The following is a 16,141-nucleotide window of genomic DNA, read 5'->3' as shown; positions in this document are numbered from 1 at the left end:
TGAGGTATTCCGTTTGCAGGATCTGATAGTGCAGCCCGTGCGGGATGCATTGGATCACTATCGACGGCTAAACGAGGCAGCAAAGGACGAACGTCTTCATCGGAAGAGCGTGGTTGAGGTAGGAGAAGGTGTGGGTGATGGTGGCGGTGGCCCAGTTGTTAAGTCTGCCAGCGCTCACAGTGTAAAGTCACGGCGCAGTCTGGGGGCAAGCTCGCGGTCACGATCTGCAGACGAGGATGACGATGTGTCAGCACCAGGGGTATGATTGAATTTATACAAGTCCGTAGGTTACTTGATGAATGCAGCCTGTTTGGCTGAAGGTTCTTACGTCTGTAAGAGCCTGGCTTTCAAACCACAGTCCACGTACTGAACATTGCAGTCGCTTGCTTCATATTTGGGAAGTCAGGGGTTCAAATTATAGCCAGGAAATGTGCTATACATATTGAGGTTTTCTGAGATTTTTCTCAGTCTCTCCAGGCAAATACTGGCATGATAGGCTTACCTTTAAATTGGTCATGACCATTTCCTTGCATGTCCTTTCAAATTTATTATTGTATAGTCTGAGGCACTGAGGTTATCATTAAATAAGCCATGGCAAAAACAAGCCAAGCGTATTACCCGAATGTGTGATCAGAAATGTGTTTCACGTGCTGCTTTACTGGTAACACCTTTCTATAAAATTTAAATTTTTGTGACTAAATGTATGAATCATATCTTTAATATATCTTGAAGATGTTATTTTAGTTTTAATACAAGATGTCCACAATAAAATTTCACACATATGTCTGTGATCTAAGTTAAAGAGATGCTAATTTCACTGAAACCACAGCTTTTCAGTAGCTGTGTTATAGCTCAGAAGGTTACACTTATTTCCCACTGTGCGGACACAGGTTCAGTCTGCGGATTATCAGTGGTTCCTTACACTCTTCATATATGCAGTTTTAATTTGTTGCTGTCATTCCCAAATATTCTAATTTTTCCATGTTTTTAAGTATTAATTGACTGTTTCTACAGTGTGTCCACAAAGTCCCTTTGGGGTTTTTGAAAAATTGTGGCGCGCAAACAAATTGAGCTTGCCACATGCGGTTTGCGGCAGATTACAGTGAAACTCTGGAAGATGGTGCTCCACCTCATTGGGGTCTGCAGGTACGCGTGTACCTAGACAGGACATTTCCAGGAAGATGGATCGGCAGAGACGATCCAATGCCTTGGCCTCCACGTTCACCAGACATAACACCACTGGATTTTTTCCTGTGGGGTTATGTCAAGAGCAATGTGTCCCAAACACCAGTTAACGGACTTGATGACCTGAAGACCCGTATCATGAATGCGGTCTCGGCTATTCCAGCTGACGTGCTCCACAGAACATGGCAAGAACTCGAATATCGCCTGGACGTTCTCCGTGCTACCAAGAGAACCCACATCGAGGTCTACTGAGGTCAGTAAAAAACTTCCAGAGTTTCACTGTAATCTGCCGCAAACCGCATGTGGCAAGCTCAATTTGTTTGCGCGCCACAATTTTTCAAAACCCAGAAAGGACTTTGTGGACACACTGTATAATATGAGGTACATTTACTTCTAGACTAACCTCCTTAGTTTAATTTTCGATATATTTTTTTCCATAAGCATTTGCCGCTTTTCCCTATTCTGATTTAAACTGTTCGTTTCAAAGTTCACTTCATTTTTGTGTCTTGTTGGCTTCTAATGGCATCAGCATTATCTGTCCTCAGTTTATCTCAACATAATATTTACTTTGTAACATTCTTCACTACACGACATCAATGTCTTGCTTCAAAGTAGTCGGCTGTTTGGTGCAGGTGACCCCAGATGGCAGTACTTGGGAACCATCTGAAACAGTAGAGGAGGAGACAGTGATAGAAAATGAGGAAGAGATGCAAGAGGAACAGGAAGAGGTTGAACAGGAGGAAGAGGAAGAAACAGTAACAGAGGTGGAGGTAAGTGAGAAGACCCTAAAGTTCAAGATTGCAACAGAAGGCAGCATCACAGCCCCTGGTGGCAGAAGGAGCTACCCCGGTAGCCGGAAGGGAAGTCGTGAGAAGGCACAACTCCAAGATTACCATCATAATGTTCATGACCTGGTCAGGGCAATACATGACCAGGAGGAGGGTGGGGCTTTCAGGGACTTATGTCAAACATCCACCTTCACCCCCACATCCCCATCACCACACTCCAAAGATTTTCCATTCATATCTCCATCCCCCGATAAGGATCAGAGGCATGGTAGCTCGGAGGATTCGGAGCTACAGAGTGTAGTGATGTTGAGTAGTTTGGGGCAGGCAAGCGGTAGAAAGGTAGGAGAGCTATGTAATGGCGAAACAAAGTGCTTTGAGGGTGTGAAGAGACAAACAAGTGAAGACCAGCAAGTGCAGGTTGATGACAATAATCTGGAAGCAGACTGTGGTGTGATAGGGAGTGACGATCATGACGCACCTCATGACGACAAGGAGGCTAGAGCAATCAGTGCCAAGAAGACAACACTACTGATGAGAATTCGTAACCTGACAGACAGGCTGTCCTTCAGCAATGAGAAGCACAGTGCTGAACCAACACATGGTTACTGCAACAAGTCATCACCAGTAAACAAACTAGATGATTCATCATCTACATCAGTTAACTCTGCAGATACGAGATCAGTGGAGGAGGCTGCAAACAAAGCCATGACATTACCAAAGACAAGGAAACCTCAACGAACAGACAGTGGTAGTACTGGGAAAAGAGGATGGAAAGTTCTTGTTGGTGGAGGAGGGAAAGATCGCCTACCATCGTCGTCTTTAGAGCTTCTGTCTCCCGCAGAGAGCTCCTCACCAGATGTGCGGCAGCAACGCGACAAAAAGAATGCATTGCGCCCAAAAACTGAGGAGTTACAAGGTCAAGAAACTCAAAATAGCAATGGGCTAGAAGCCAGCTGCAATGTCTCGGTGGATCAGGATGACTCCTGGCATATGGCAGACTCATCGCCAGCTAGCGCAAAAAGTGATTCGGCAGTTCTGTCTGGGAGCCTGGACAGCATCCTGAAGGAGAAGGACAGATCCTCTGGCAACAACAACATTCGCAAGAAGATCAACATATGGAGTAGTCCAGGCTCGAAACACGGTTTCTTCACGCGTCTGGGGCGGAGCAACACTCACACGGAAGGAACCAGGCGCCATGGCAGTGAAGACAACTGCAGTAAAGTTCAACAGCATAACTGGATGTCTTCTCTGGCAGCAGGGTTCCGTCCTAAGAAAAACCACCACCATCGTCATCATCACCATAGTCTTCACAAACCACAGGGGCAGGAGTGACCGCCCCTTTTCCTGACCATGACATTCGTCCGCACTTGTTGTCTATCTGTAGCTGCCTCACCCGACTACATCAGACAGACCAAGTAATGAATTAACATTCCCCTCTGTATTAGATGTGTTACTTCATTCACCTGAAACTTGATTTCATGTCTGATGTATGAATTCTCAACATAGAAATGCGGCAGGCTTCATCGACTTCTTAGTTTTAACGTACTGACATTTGTGGCTGGCCACAGGAACTCGGAAGCCCGCGAGAAAGTGAACGTCATGCGCGTTGAATCAGTATTGGGTGGCATGTTTGTGTTCCCTAGTCAGAAACAATAGTTACAGATCATTCATAACTCAGTCAATGAGATCATTCCAAGGTAAAGAATCTTTAAAGTGCTTCCAGAGCGATCGAAGGAACAGCTCTGATCATGTACTGTAGTATTTGTTTCATTATTTTGAGTCTGGTATTAATCATTAAGTATTTAAATTTGTATATTATGTATCATTAAGATTGATAACTCAATTCTAGTCCTTTTCATCACAACCTCATTGTTTTAGTTGTAATCTGTAGTACGTAGAATTCACATATGTCAGAAATAATGGGACAGAAAAATCTTGACATTATATATTTTAAAATATCTGAGCGGATAGGGTAGACGAGAGATGTTAAAGTGTAATTGAGTCTATTTTTTTTTTTTTTTTTTGTCAAAGTATAGATATCTTGTGGCACTTTTGTCAGTGTTACTCGTGTTCTCTTTCTCGATTAGTCTGGGGCTGCAGTCATTAGTTTCGGTATTCTCGCCTGTCTCTCGGACTGCAGCATGTTATTCGTCGATAAATATCTGACCCACAGCACCAGGACTAGTCCCAAATGACTTTTAAAATTTGTCAGTAGATCTGGTGTTCAATTCCAGGCTTGAAAAATTGTGGTTGTGTGTGTATGTGTGGGTGTTTGTGTGCTAATGTATGCTTTGTGAATTATTACTTTTTCTTTTGAATTCCCTCAGAAATGGAATTGCTTTCCTGGATGAAAAGTTTGAAATTAAGAGATTTGCTCTAAACAGTTTGAGGAAGGACAGAGAACATGTCTGAAAGGCAAGATGAACTTTCTGTGCATCTGTTAAATGCTCTTTCTCTCTCGTAATGAAGTTCTGATGCTTCGCTGGGCGAGCGTGTACAATGCGTAGACTGTGTAGAACAGGAATGTGTTCCATGGCTTCCAACTCGCCTGTACACTTCCTCCCTTCAAGATTTATAATGCTAGTGTGTTTCTGTGTAGATGAAAATTTGCAAGTAGCGGCGTCATTTCCGTCACCTCTGTATGTGTTAACTCTTTCCCTGGTGTCAGTGTGAAGTATGTGTATGAAATTTAAAACTCTTTTGACTGCTTCAGCTGTATTTAATTTATACTGCTAAAAATATTTGTATATGCTAGCCAGTGGTGGATTTAAATGTCCATTATGCCAGTGAAAGGGTTAGTTTAAACAGAGATGAGCAACATGTCAATACCAGTGATTTAATCGTTTGGATTGATATGTACAGTAGCCAGTAATCAGTTAGGCGCTGGGGAAATTTGAATCTGGTGAGGGAACTGGTGACCGAAGTTTCTGTTTACATTTTGCTCCCAAGACCTGACCATATCCAGTAGAACTAAGTCGTGATTTGTATCACTCTCTGGTAAAGGACTTGCTGATTCCCATAACTGGTAGACTGATGTACAGTGAAATGGAAGGCATCCCATATGCTCTCAATTCTCTATTTTTTGTACTCTATTTTTAAATAGGAATGCGCTCTACCAACTTATTTTTGTATATCTGAACTATTGTTACATTTAAGAACTTCAAACAAATCAGAAACTTAACTGCTATTATCTTCACAAATATTTAAATTTTAATGACTTCTCTTGTATATAAAAATCTAACAGAGTATTCCATTCATAAAAGAATAATGATCTTAGAATTTGATAGAGCATCATTAAAATAATAAATGCATTAATTTTCCTTCTCAAATGACAAGAAGAAAATTTTTATGCTGAACAAAAAATACTCCCCTTCATACCAAGAGCTCCGAGTTCCAGAATATTCCATCATCTGCCCCTCCTCTCCCTAGCTTGTAGGCGATACAGGTACATACTTAGTGTAACTGGTCACTGAATCACTTAACAGGACTACAACATGATACATAACTGTTTCTACCTGTAAATATGCAAGTAACAATATCATTTCCATTGGTTTGGTTTGTGTTAACTCTTTACCTGGTTCAGAAATGTCTCAGTAATGATCTGACACATTCAGAACACAAGCAACAAAACTAAACTTTTTTGTGTTTTAATACCTGATTTCCTAGTAGTATGGCACAATGTTGTAGCATTCCTAATACCAGATCCTGTGTTTGGACACAATTCTGAACCAGTTCAACCCAATTCACATCCTCAGATTTAATGTTATTTTCCAGTCCCTCTTCTTAGTCTTCCACATGGCCATTCTCAAAGAGGGCTCAATCTCCTCAAATTTCCCATGTATATTTGTTTCCTTTATTGTAGTTAATTAACATTTTAGCCTTGGTTTGACTACCTTAATTAGTCTAGGCAAGAGAAATATAGACCTTCAAATGAATCATTATATAATGTCTACCATTTCCCATACACTGCATGTTTCTTGGGGTCAGATATTCTCCTATTTTGAGTTCTGTAACGTAGAATAATGGTGGTTCTGTTTGCTGATATTCTGTGGATTCACTTTTCTTTTATATGTAATTTATTAAAACATTTTGCAGACATTTGATGGCATTGTGCACAAATGTTGACAATAAAAAAAAGAGTTATTAAGTTAAAATTGACACACAGCACTGAACTGAAGATCTCATTACAGAGGGGAGACTGGATATTGTACAGTAGAAGAGGAATTTTGTCTGACTACAGGTTAGTGTCAGAACATCCATTCTCTTTCCCATTGTAACCTCTCCTGTTACTGAGCTGGAAGCTGTGGAGACTTTTTGACGCCTCACCCAGTGGGTTTACACTGTGTGGGTTGCCTAGTGACAGCTGCTGTATAAATAAATGTATTTTCTTAAAAATGAGGAAAGATAAATATGTACAAAAAATTTATTTGTGAAATCTGAACATGTGTATCAAAAAGCGTCACAGTATGTATCTTTCTAAAGCCATGATGTGTGGTTGTTTGTTGAGTTGCTTTTTAAGGCACTGATATGTTGTTCCAGTTATGTCAACTTGATAACTACACATCAAAAGGTGTATCCATGTCTCCACATCCCCATGACACATTAAGTAAGAGGAAGGACAGAGGTGGGTTGTATCCTACTTGCATTTAATAAGTGCCTAGTTTAAATCCAATGATGATTGAGATATTTCATACTTATCCTGACTCCTGTGATGCTACCTTGAAATTAAAATTGACAATTCTGTCTAACTAATCTAATATCAGTAGAAGAAAATTTTTTTGTTTCATGATTAGTCAGCATTTTGGTCTGTCTTTTAGGGTAGTCTTATGCTAGTCAATTATAAATTAAGCTATGTTTCAGTTGTTCAATTAGTCAGTCTGTAAGAGGCATGGTGTCAGTGAGTTGGCAACACAAACAGTCTTCTGTTTTCTTCTGGTCGGTATGTGAAAGAAAAGAAGAGTGGTAAGCAGAAAGCAAGACTGTGAGTTCACACATTGGTAGCAAAAGGAGAGTTAATGACAGTATAGATATAGATGTTAGAAACTGACCCACACAAAGAATCTGGTAAGTTTGTGACAGTGGGCTCGTTCATATTTCCCACCTTTATAGAGTAACAGGACTGCTAACCTCTTATGTCAGAATGTTTGTGTAGGTTCATGACTATATAATTTATGTCATGTATATATAAGATGTTTCATATCTTATTCTAAGCATAGAATGTCATGATTCCAGGGACACCGTACGTAAAGATGGGTGCAGGTCTTCATAATAATGCATGTGAAACATTTCAAAGTGGGGGAATGTGTAACATGTTTGCTCCTCTAGATATCGTGCAAAATGGCGTAGGATGATTATGTTACAGTTACAATAACGGATGACGAGAGATATGCGTTTAACATGGCGACTGATTGCGATTGCACGATAAGGCTATTGCCCGACTGTACGAGTGTAAGAAGTGTTGTAAGACGGATGGAGTGGTGTGTCCTTGATTGTGGTGGCCTAGTTGGCGAATCTATTACATAATCTGCCAGTAATCAGCCTGTTCGGCATTTCTGCTGCCTGTTGGAGATATCTGAAGAGAAAGGATTGACAGCCACTTGTTTCACGAGTTTTGTCCAGGACAGCAACACAATGTCAGAAAAGTAAGTACGGTGTGCAGCTACGGCACATTTTTCTGATTCTGTTAAATTTGCCTTGTCATTACATGCAACACATGCTTCTTTCTCAGTTTTGCTTTACCACAATTTCTAACTTGTAACTGTATTGCTTGTGCAATTATATTACTGCATTATCCGATCCTTTTTTCCCCATTAATGTGTAAGAGAACCAAAATTTACTTAAAAATTGCCATTTTCAGTGATACATTGTTTGGTGTTTGAGATAAGGTGACTCCCTATTTAAGAATTATTTATGCAGAGTGCACAATAACTGCATATTACGGAAGTTGTATGTGGTTGAGTGGTTCAAAATTGTATGCCCCCCCCGACTGAGTAACAAAAGTTACCAACCAAATGGAAATCTTGAAGTTACAAACCACATTCTCCAGTTAAATTTCTGTGGGTGATCAGCCAGGCAAGAATGAGTTAATTACCAAGATATTGGAGACTGTCTCTGCCTTCATCATCAGGGTTGATGAATGACACTGCCATCCATTGTATTGTATTTATACTCATAGTTTGCTCCTGCAACCCAGTGTCCTTATCTGAAAGTGCACCAGAATGGGAACAGAGGGCGGAGCCTGACATCGCTGATCACATATTCTTTGTTGCTTAACCTGTACAGTACACGGTATAGGTTCTGCTCTTTTTAAAGTTTTCTCATCACTTTTTTTTTACTTCTCTGTTGGAGTAAAAGAACATGTTGAAATAACTTATATTAGTTAGTCTGTATTCTGTTTAATTAAAATATATTTGATAACTTTAGGGGTCAGTCATTGAAAGTAGTTAGTTTGAGGTTAATTCTGCTGCAGTTTAGCCAGCTTACAGTGTAAAATAGTGAACTTTTTCTGTTTTAAGAGCAGTGTGCTAGTGTTCATATGTTACATTGTACAATATTGCCAACAAAGGTTTTGTAGTTTAACAGAATTGGTCATTCCTAAACCATGGTTTGATGAAGAATGTTAAAAATTAATAGATCGAAGGAAGCAAACAAAATTCCAATGGTTACAGGACCCAAACAAAATGAATACAGATTAAAATATGCAAAACAATAATTTTTCCTGTTTTGTATGGGTGCAAAACATGATCTCCCACTCGGCGGAACACAGATTGCGGGTGTTTGAGAATAAGGTGTTGAGGAGGATATTTGGGTTTACGAGAGAAGAGGACCGGGTATGGTGAAAACTGCTTAATGATGAGCTTAAAAATTTGTACTCCTTTCCAAATATTGTTAGGGTAATTAAGAGAAGAAAAATTATATGGGCGGGCGGGACAGGACAAGAGGTGTGCACCGGGTGTTGGTCGGGAAGCCTGAGGGGAAGAGACAGCTGGTTTGTGGTATGGTGCATTTTTTGGAACCACTACTGTACATTTTCTGTTACCTCTGATTACTGTTCTTGACCTTTGCAGAGCTGACATCGCTCTCATTGGTCTGGCCGTCATGGGTCAGAACCTCATTTTGAACATGAACGATAATGGGTACGTTGTTTGCGCGTATAATCGTACCACAGAGAAGGTGGATCAGTTCCTAGCCAATGAGGCAAAGGGTACCAAGGTAATCGGTGCTCACAGCTTGAAGGAGATGGTGCAGAAGCTGAAGAAGCCAAGATGTGTTATGATGCTTGTCAAAGGTGAGTTTATTTTTTTGACTTTCATTTTGAAAGGATGAGTGTGACAAAATTTTGTTTGTCAGTAGAGGTTAAAGTGTGAAATGGGCGTCCATTACCTGTGTTCAGCTGGTCAGGCTGTGGATGACTTCATTAACAAGTTGGTACCACTGCTGGAGAAAGGTGACGTCATCATAGACGGCGGTAATTCCGAGTACCAGGACACCACAAGGAGGACAGCAGAGCTGCGCGAGAAGGGTATCTTATATGTTGGATCAGGTGTGTCAGGAGGAGAGGATGGTGCAAGGTATGGGCCGTCGTTGATGCCAGGTGGCAATCCTGAGGCATGGCCCAGCATTAAGAATATTTTCCAGGTATGTATGGGCTTACAGTAGCAATAACTATTTTTTTTTTCAAATATTTGTCCCGCAGATATCTTCCACATCCGTTCATGCGATTTGGGACGAGCCGTGTTTTCCTTTTTATTTACTATTGTAAGAAAAATTAAGGAAAAATGTATCTCGTCCAAGCCTAGTCCCTCAGAGGGCAGTTTTACGTGCTTTTGTGTTGGCAGTCGATCTCAGCGAAGGTGAATGGGGAGCCATGTTGTGACTGGGTGGGTGAGGATGGGGCAGGCCACTTTGTGAAGATGGTGCACAATGGAATTGAGTATGGGGACATGCAGCTGATTTGTGAGGCATACCACCTTATGAAAACAGCTCTCGCTCTCACAAATCAAGAAATGAGTGAGGTGCGTATCGTACACTGTTTTATCTTATTTTTGAGGGCTAATGGAGCGATTATTGCTTTTTTTTTAAATAATGTATATTCAAAGTTTCTCCTTATAAAACTGAGGTTGTGGATAAGTAGATGGTAAATTAACGATGAACACACATTTAATATAAAAGTGAAATTAACATTTTTAGTTTTTAGAAGAGAAAGGGTGGGACCAGCTTTGCTGAGTCCTTATCTATTTTCATGGTTACAGTTCAAGTGTCTTGGCCTTTTTTATTCAGAGAGTAAGGCCGTGAAATTCTGTGCTAAAGATTTCTACTGATTTATGTCCCTGATCGGACACAGATTCTGACTGATGAGTTCTGTCTGATGTGTTTTAGGTGTTTGAGGATTGGAATAAGGGGGAGCTAGATTCGTTTCTCATAGAGATCACCAAGGACATACTCAAATTTAAAGACGGTGACGGTGAGTGTGCAACTTCTCAGCAGATGTACATCTAATGAAGTACAGTCAAAATATTTTATGGCTGCACTGCAAAATGTGAAGTACGCCATTGTGGGGAATAAGTGGGTCAGTTTCTGGTACATCCCGTGATTGGGATATTGGAAGTGAAGTTAAATTCTATATTTGTGCACATAATTTTCACATTTTTCTGTCCTGTTGTCTTACAGGTTCATATCTCTTGGAGAAGATTAAAGATTCAGCAGGACAGAAAGGTACTGGGAAGTGGACTGCAGTGGCAGCCCTGGAGTATGGTATGCCTGTGACACTGATTGGGGAGTCAGTCTTTGCACGGTGCCTGTCCTCGCTACTTGACGAAAGAAAGCAGGCGAGCTTGGTCCTTAAGGGCCCTCCATCATCCAAATACACTGGAGACAAGAAGCAGTTCCTTGAGAACATTAGACAGGTGGGCCAACATGGAAATTATGAGATTTTGAGATTTTAATGAGAAAGATATGTGTATTTGTCTTCTGAATAGTAATTCCCTGTGGACTTGTAGTTAGCTGTGGCTCAACGCGTCGTTGAATCTCCCTAAGCATGAGGCCACTGGCGGCTCACACGGTAGCGAAAGTGTTATTAAGATTTCATATCGAGGTCGGAGTCGGTACATCTTTACCGACTCCGACTCCACAGCCCTGGTAGTTAAGAGACCAAAATTTTGCTGGAACATTCTGCCTTCACATTCACTCCACTGTCCTGTTCCCATCCTGCCATAAGTATGTCTGATTTCCAACATATATGTGAGTAAATAAAATAACTTTTTAATGCCAATATTTTACTGGTGTATTCTAATAAATCTGATATATATGTCTTTGATGCTTGGTAAGAAGGGCTAAAGCCAAACATAATTTGTATTGACTGAATACTTTCCTATTACCATCAAAGATGTGTTACGGATATGATGCTGTATTGAAATATAAATTGTTTGAAAACTTCCTTTTTATATAAAAATTGAACATGTCTAATGGCACTTATATTTGTTAATGTACAAATGTTTTTATAAAACTGATTAAGTTAGATTTTATCTTCATGTAAAATAGAGTTTATATTGACCACTGTATGCAGTTAAACCACACTGTGGGCAGCGCAGACTGGCAGGAGACAGATTATCTTGTTGTTAGGTGTTCATTCACTGTGTGCCGACGGTTCTTTCGTCGTTCAGAACGTAACTGTACGCTTCCTGTGCAGGCTCTGTACGCATCCAAGATCGTGTCATATGCGCAGGGCTTTATGCTGCTGAGAGAGGCTGCCAAGGTTTATGGCTGGAACCTCAACTATGGGGGCATTGCCCTCATGTGGCGAGGTGGATGCATCATACGCAGGTGAGAGACTGCATTGACGTGTAATGAACTTTGTATGTACATGGTGGTACCTTGTCGTGGTGGTGGGGCTTGAGTACCTCAGTGATCCCAAGAGCTATGCTGGCGGTATCATAGCTACTGGTAGGATTGGTCGAGGGGGAGAGGTCAGACTAAGACAGGTACCCTGGTCCTCCAGGTTGGGGGTTGGTCGCAAGGCTAACAACCTTGAACCATAAAAAGGAAGATGTTTCGAAACCTCAATCAAAGCCTCGGACAGACGGACCTAACAGAGGATAGGACTGAATGGAAGAGGAGAATTGAGGAGGCCATGGACCGAATACGGACCGGAGAGCCATAGAAGAAGATGATTTCTGTCAAACCATCACTTGGCATTCTTTACTGTGGAAGATGTATTGAAGATTAAGAAAGAAATATTTATTATTAAAAGTGAACATGTGATTAACTGGCTTAGGCTTTGTGTGCTTTTGGAATCTTTGTGTTTCATTACATTTTTATCACAAAATTCACAAAAAACAGCATATACTGATGATGTGTTGAAAATATTCCAAGTAAATTACTTGAAGAATATACCTCAAGGATAAAAGGTGTTAATAAATTCCACCAGCATTTGCACATTTGACTCGTTTGTCTTCGCAGTGTTTTCCTGGGTGATATCAAGACAGCTTTTGAACGCAATCCCAAATTGCCGAACCTGCTCCTCGACTCCTTCTTCAGCGAAGCTGTACAGCGCTGCCAGGCTTCGTGGCGTGTGGTAGTGGCAGCTGGTGCAACTCTCGGTATACCTCTCCCCACATTCAGTACGGCACTCTCCTTCTATGATGGCTACCGTTCTGAGCGGTTGCCCGCTAACCTCATCCAGGTATGTGACAGCTGCTTCCCTTATACGCTTATTCTCATTACTAGTTTTAAGCCCCCGTAGATTTATAAACTGCTGCCTGGCCAGCAGGGATATTTCTTGCCATGGTACTGCCTCGTGTTCTTCAGCTTGACGTCCAACTGGTTTGTTTTCTTGAGAGTTTAGAAGTGAAGGTTAAATTCAGCTTTCTCATTTGCCTCATCTGCAGCAAGATGAAGTTATTTTTAGCCTACTTTAATTATATATAGACTCGTGTAAAAACCGAAGAATCCTCACTCCACTGCTGACCTGGTGGGCTGTGCGTACGAAAGGTCGTGTGGTTTTGACAGGCTGTTTTTGTGATGTAATCAACCGTAAGCCCCCTGAAGCCTGCAGGATTAATGTGGCGAACCGTGGGTGATTTGTGCACTTGGTAGGGGCTTTAAGTCTTAAGTAATGCTCACGCCAGATATTTGTTCTTGCTTTGGGCATACCCCAGTGATGTTCTGAGGGTAGGTTTTTTTTTTCCTATTCCCCGATAACAGGCTGAAGCTGATAGTTGTGGAGACGGTTTCCTGTAATATGGCTTCTTCGCGCCTTTTTGCCCTTGAACCAGACTACGACAGACATCTAAATATAATTTAATCTTTGTCAAAAGTTAAATGATGTGTACCATACTTTGTCGCTATACAGCATGTGGACATGGAGAAATCTTATATGAAATTATGATTATTGTCATCTTGTATTTGTAGGACTAGAGCAATTTGCCGAAAAAGACCATGTGCTTAATTTAAACAAATGAAGTTGAAGTAACTGTGCCCCATTATTTGAAACTTGGTTTGGGTGCTGTGCAGTGTGGCGTTCATTTCAACTTACACTTACGAAACGTTAGTCATGGCCGGAATTGCGTCTTTCAATAGGCCCAGCGTGATTACTTTGGTGCGCATACCTACGAGTTGCTGTCCAGTCCTGGAAAGTTTGTTCATACCAATTGGACGGGACATGGCGGAAATGTGTCTGCCAGCACGTATCAAGCGTAGAGAGGTATCTTTTCATGGGTGAGTGACATTTGTGATTTTAACTTTGTTTCATACACTTCGGACTTATGTGTTTCTTGTTCTGTGTGTGTAGTGTGCCTTATACTCAGATAACAGCTCAGATCTGATACTGGCACAGACATATTTTTTAGGTACTTGTGGGTTATCGGGACACGTCGCTTTAAAAATAGGTTATGTTAGGTTAGGATAGGTTAGGTTAATGTGTGTGTATAAATGACATACTTGAAAGTTATTATATTTTATTTCAATAAATGACAATCAATGAAGTGATGTGTCCCGATAACCCACAAGAACCATTTTTTATTCTGAACTCTTTTGTTTAGCCTTGTTTCCCTTCTGAAGAGAAAAATGTAGACTAATGTAATCGCCATGCTGTCTTTGAATTTATGTCCCCTTGACTGATTTGTTTGAAATATGCTGTGTACTTATGCCTTGAAGTGATGTATGGCGGTAGAGCATTGATAAATATGTAGCTTTATTAAGGAGATGTTTTTGGTAGAATTTAAAACAAAAATTTGATGGCTCAGTGACAGTATTGTTTAGCTTTTAGTGACCGTGACAGTTTATGAACCATTTTCGCTAGGAATTTGATGGAATATTGCTTATAAGTTGCTAATTCTAAACATGGGGACATTAACTTTGAGGTTGCGTGACACCATTGGACAGTTCGGATGCCATTGAGTGCAAGTCAGGAATACTGATGTTTTTGGTTTCCGGAGTGTAATGTGTTTTTGTTTTTTTTACAATGCCACTGAAGTCCGATCCTCTCTAGATGGTTTTGACTTTCAAAGGTGGATTGGGGACTGGTGAGTCTGTGAATTTGCTATAGCTGTTCTGTCTGAAATTGGTTGTAAAACATCCAAATTTGCAATGAAATCTTGGGCAATTAGCCGTGTAAGTACGGAGTTAAAATCCTGTTTTGTGTGGAGGCGGTCGCTGTCATGAAATGGCTGTGACTGTATGCAAAGGTGAATAGAGATTTGATACTGGTGGTCTTCCTGAATAGGGTATGACTCAAGAAGCCATCAGATATTCTATAGATGTAAGTGTCCAGGAGTGGGAGGTGGTCATCTTTCTGTCTCCATGAAGAACTGGATGTTAACACGGAATGCTCATGAAATGGTTGAGGAAGTTATGTTTTTCTTGTCCATGTGGCTCATTTATGAACATGTCAGCGTATCGAAACCAGAAGAGGGGTTTGAAGGCGCGCCTCTGAGGGTCCCTTTCTTGAGGTGCAGAGATGTTTGGATTTTATCGAAAAGTCATAAATTCACTGAAACAGCTCTTGTATATATTTTCCCCCATTTTGCTTCACATTTGTGAACTCCGGAGGAAATAGGCAAACCTCGTGCTATAGCTTACAGACTTTGAATGCGGATTCCCATGAGAGGACTGGCATTTAACCCCTGAGATCAGGAAGATATTGGCCTCATATTTCTCACGTATTGAGGACTGATCAATGCCGAGTTACAGCTGATTGTATTGACACATTTCCATTGGTTATTAGAACTCGGAAGCAATGGAAGCCCTTAACAGCAGGAAGTTGGATTGACAGAAACTGTAAGGATTTTATTATTTATACAGTTTTAATCTTTGTGATTTGAGAATCTACATGTTCATTCCTGATTGAACAATTATGCGTTCTTAGCCGGCTCAGTCTAATTCATAATCCCATCCTGTTTCCCAAGCAGCATAACCTTTGACCGTGAACAATGTTGGTCTTCTCAATAGTAATATTGTGGGGACTTGCGAGTAGATACCAGCATTTTCGAAGAAACGTACTACAACACGGAGGCAGTATGTTCCTCCAAAGTATTGGTATCTTTCCTCCAAATCCACACAATATTACTGCCCAGGAGAGCAACATTGACGTCTTCGCTGTCGTGAGAACTTTGAGTCTTGTACTGTTGACGCTTTACATGGATTTCTTGATTGTTTTGCAGCAGCATATCCATTGGCTGTTAAGGGCGCATCATCTGGAGGTAGAGGTGAGAGAAGAGGTCATGTTGCCTGAATTGGAGATATGACACTACAAAGTCTTCAGTTGCTTGGTGTGGGGATATGGGATGGTTTTGTCCTTTTTCGATGACACACATGTGTAAATAAATTGTGTAACTGTGGGAGGCGAACTCAATCCTCTTCATGTACTTAATAAAATTTGCTCACTGTCCTCTTTCTGAAGCTCCATCCAAGAGCAGCGACAATTTTTTATGCTGCTGGTTGTGATGGCGGCATTTTCATCTTTCCCTGGAGCCTATCATGTTCCTTCCATGGCACACCATTTTCCTCAAACCTGTTTTTTTCTAGCCAGGTTTTGTTCTGTATCACTCACATGTCCCTGGCCCCTGTTTGTTGTCAGGACTCGTTACTTCACTAGCTGCTCCCACGTGATTGGAATGTGTTCCTAGTTGTCTTACGAGTCAGTCGTATATATGTCGAGTTACTCTCTTGTT

The 16,141-nt window shown here is 41.0% G+C and overlaps 2 protein-coding genes across 6 annotated transcripts in view; both read left to right on the top strand.

Annotated features, from left to right (window-relative positions):
• The window catches only part of Pde9 (phosphodiesterase 9), a 67,456-nt gene extending 61,021 nt beyond the window's left edge, over nucleotides 1-6,435 (top strand). For all 4 annotated transcript variants that reach the window (XM_087341034.1, XM_087341032.1, XM_087341031.1 and 1 more), the window contains exons 13-14: nucleotides 20-259; nucleotides 1,818-6,435. In XM_087341034.1, coding sequence (XP_087197160.1) covers nucleotides 20-259; nucleotides 1,818-3,305 — 1,728 coding nt within the window. In that variant the 3' untranslated portion in view covers nucleotides 3,306-6,435. The remainder of the gene's footprint in view (nucleotides 1-19; nucleotides 260-1,817) is intronic.
• Nucleotides 6,436-7,307: 872 nt separating this feature from the next.
• Pgd (phosphogluconate dehydrogenase) lies at nucleotides 7,308-15,863 on the top strand. 2 transcript variants are annotated; one of them, XM_087341047.1, is made up of 10 exons: nucleotides 7,308-7,615; nucleotides 9,041-9,261; nucleotides 9,367-9,611; nucleotides 9,812-9,988; nucleotides 10,353-10,437; nucleotides 10,644-10,879; nucleotides 11,662-11,795; nucleotides 12,432-12,654; nucleotides 13,551-13,688; nucleotides 15,635-15,863. In XM_087341047.1, the coding sequence occupies exons 1-9, from the start codon at nucleotides 7,605-7,607 to the stop codon at nucleotides 13,668-13,670; spliced, it is 1,452 nt and encodes a 483-aa protein (XP_087197173.1). In that variant the 5' UTR covers nucleotides 7,308-7,604; the 3' UTR covers nucleotides 13,671-13,688; nucleotides 15,635-15,863. The 2 variants fall into 2 exon arrangements, with proteins under 2 accessions (XP_087197173.1, XP_087197171.1); XM_087341045.1 differs by having other exon boundaries at nucleotides 15,632-15,863.
• Nucleotides 15,864-16,141: the final 278 nt, after the last annotated feature.

Source organism: Zootermopsis nevadensis, unplaced genomic scaffold (genome assembly GCF_977971745.1).
Source record: "Zootermopsis nevadensis isolate Lab colony 2312 unplaced genomic scaffold, Znev_1.0 Znev_ptg000061l, whole genome shotgun sequence".
NCBI lineage: Eukaryota > Metazoa > Arthropoda > Insecta > Blattodea > Termopsidae > Zootermopsis > Zootermopsis nevadensis.
The sequence above is the reverse complement of the archived record's forward strand: the minus strand, read 5'-3'. Positions and strand labels throughout refer to the sequence as shown.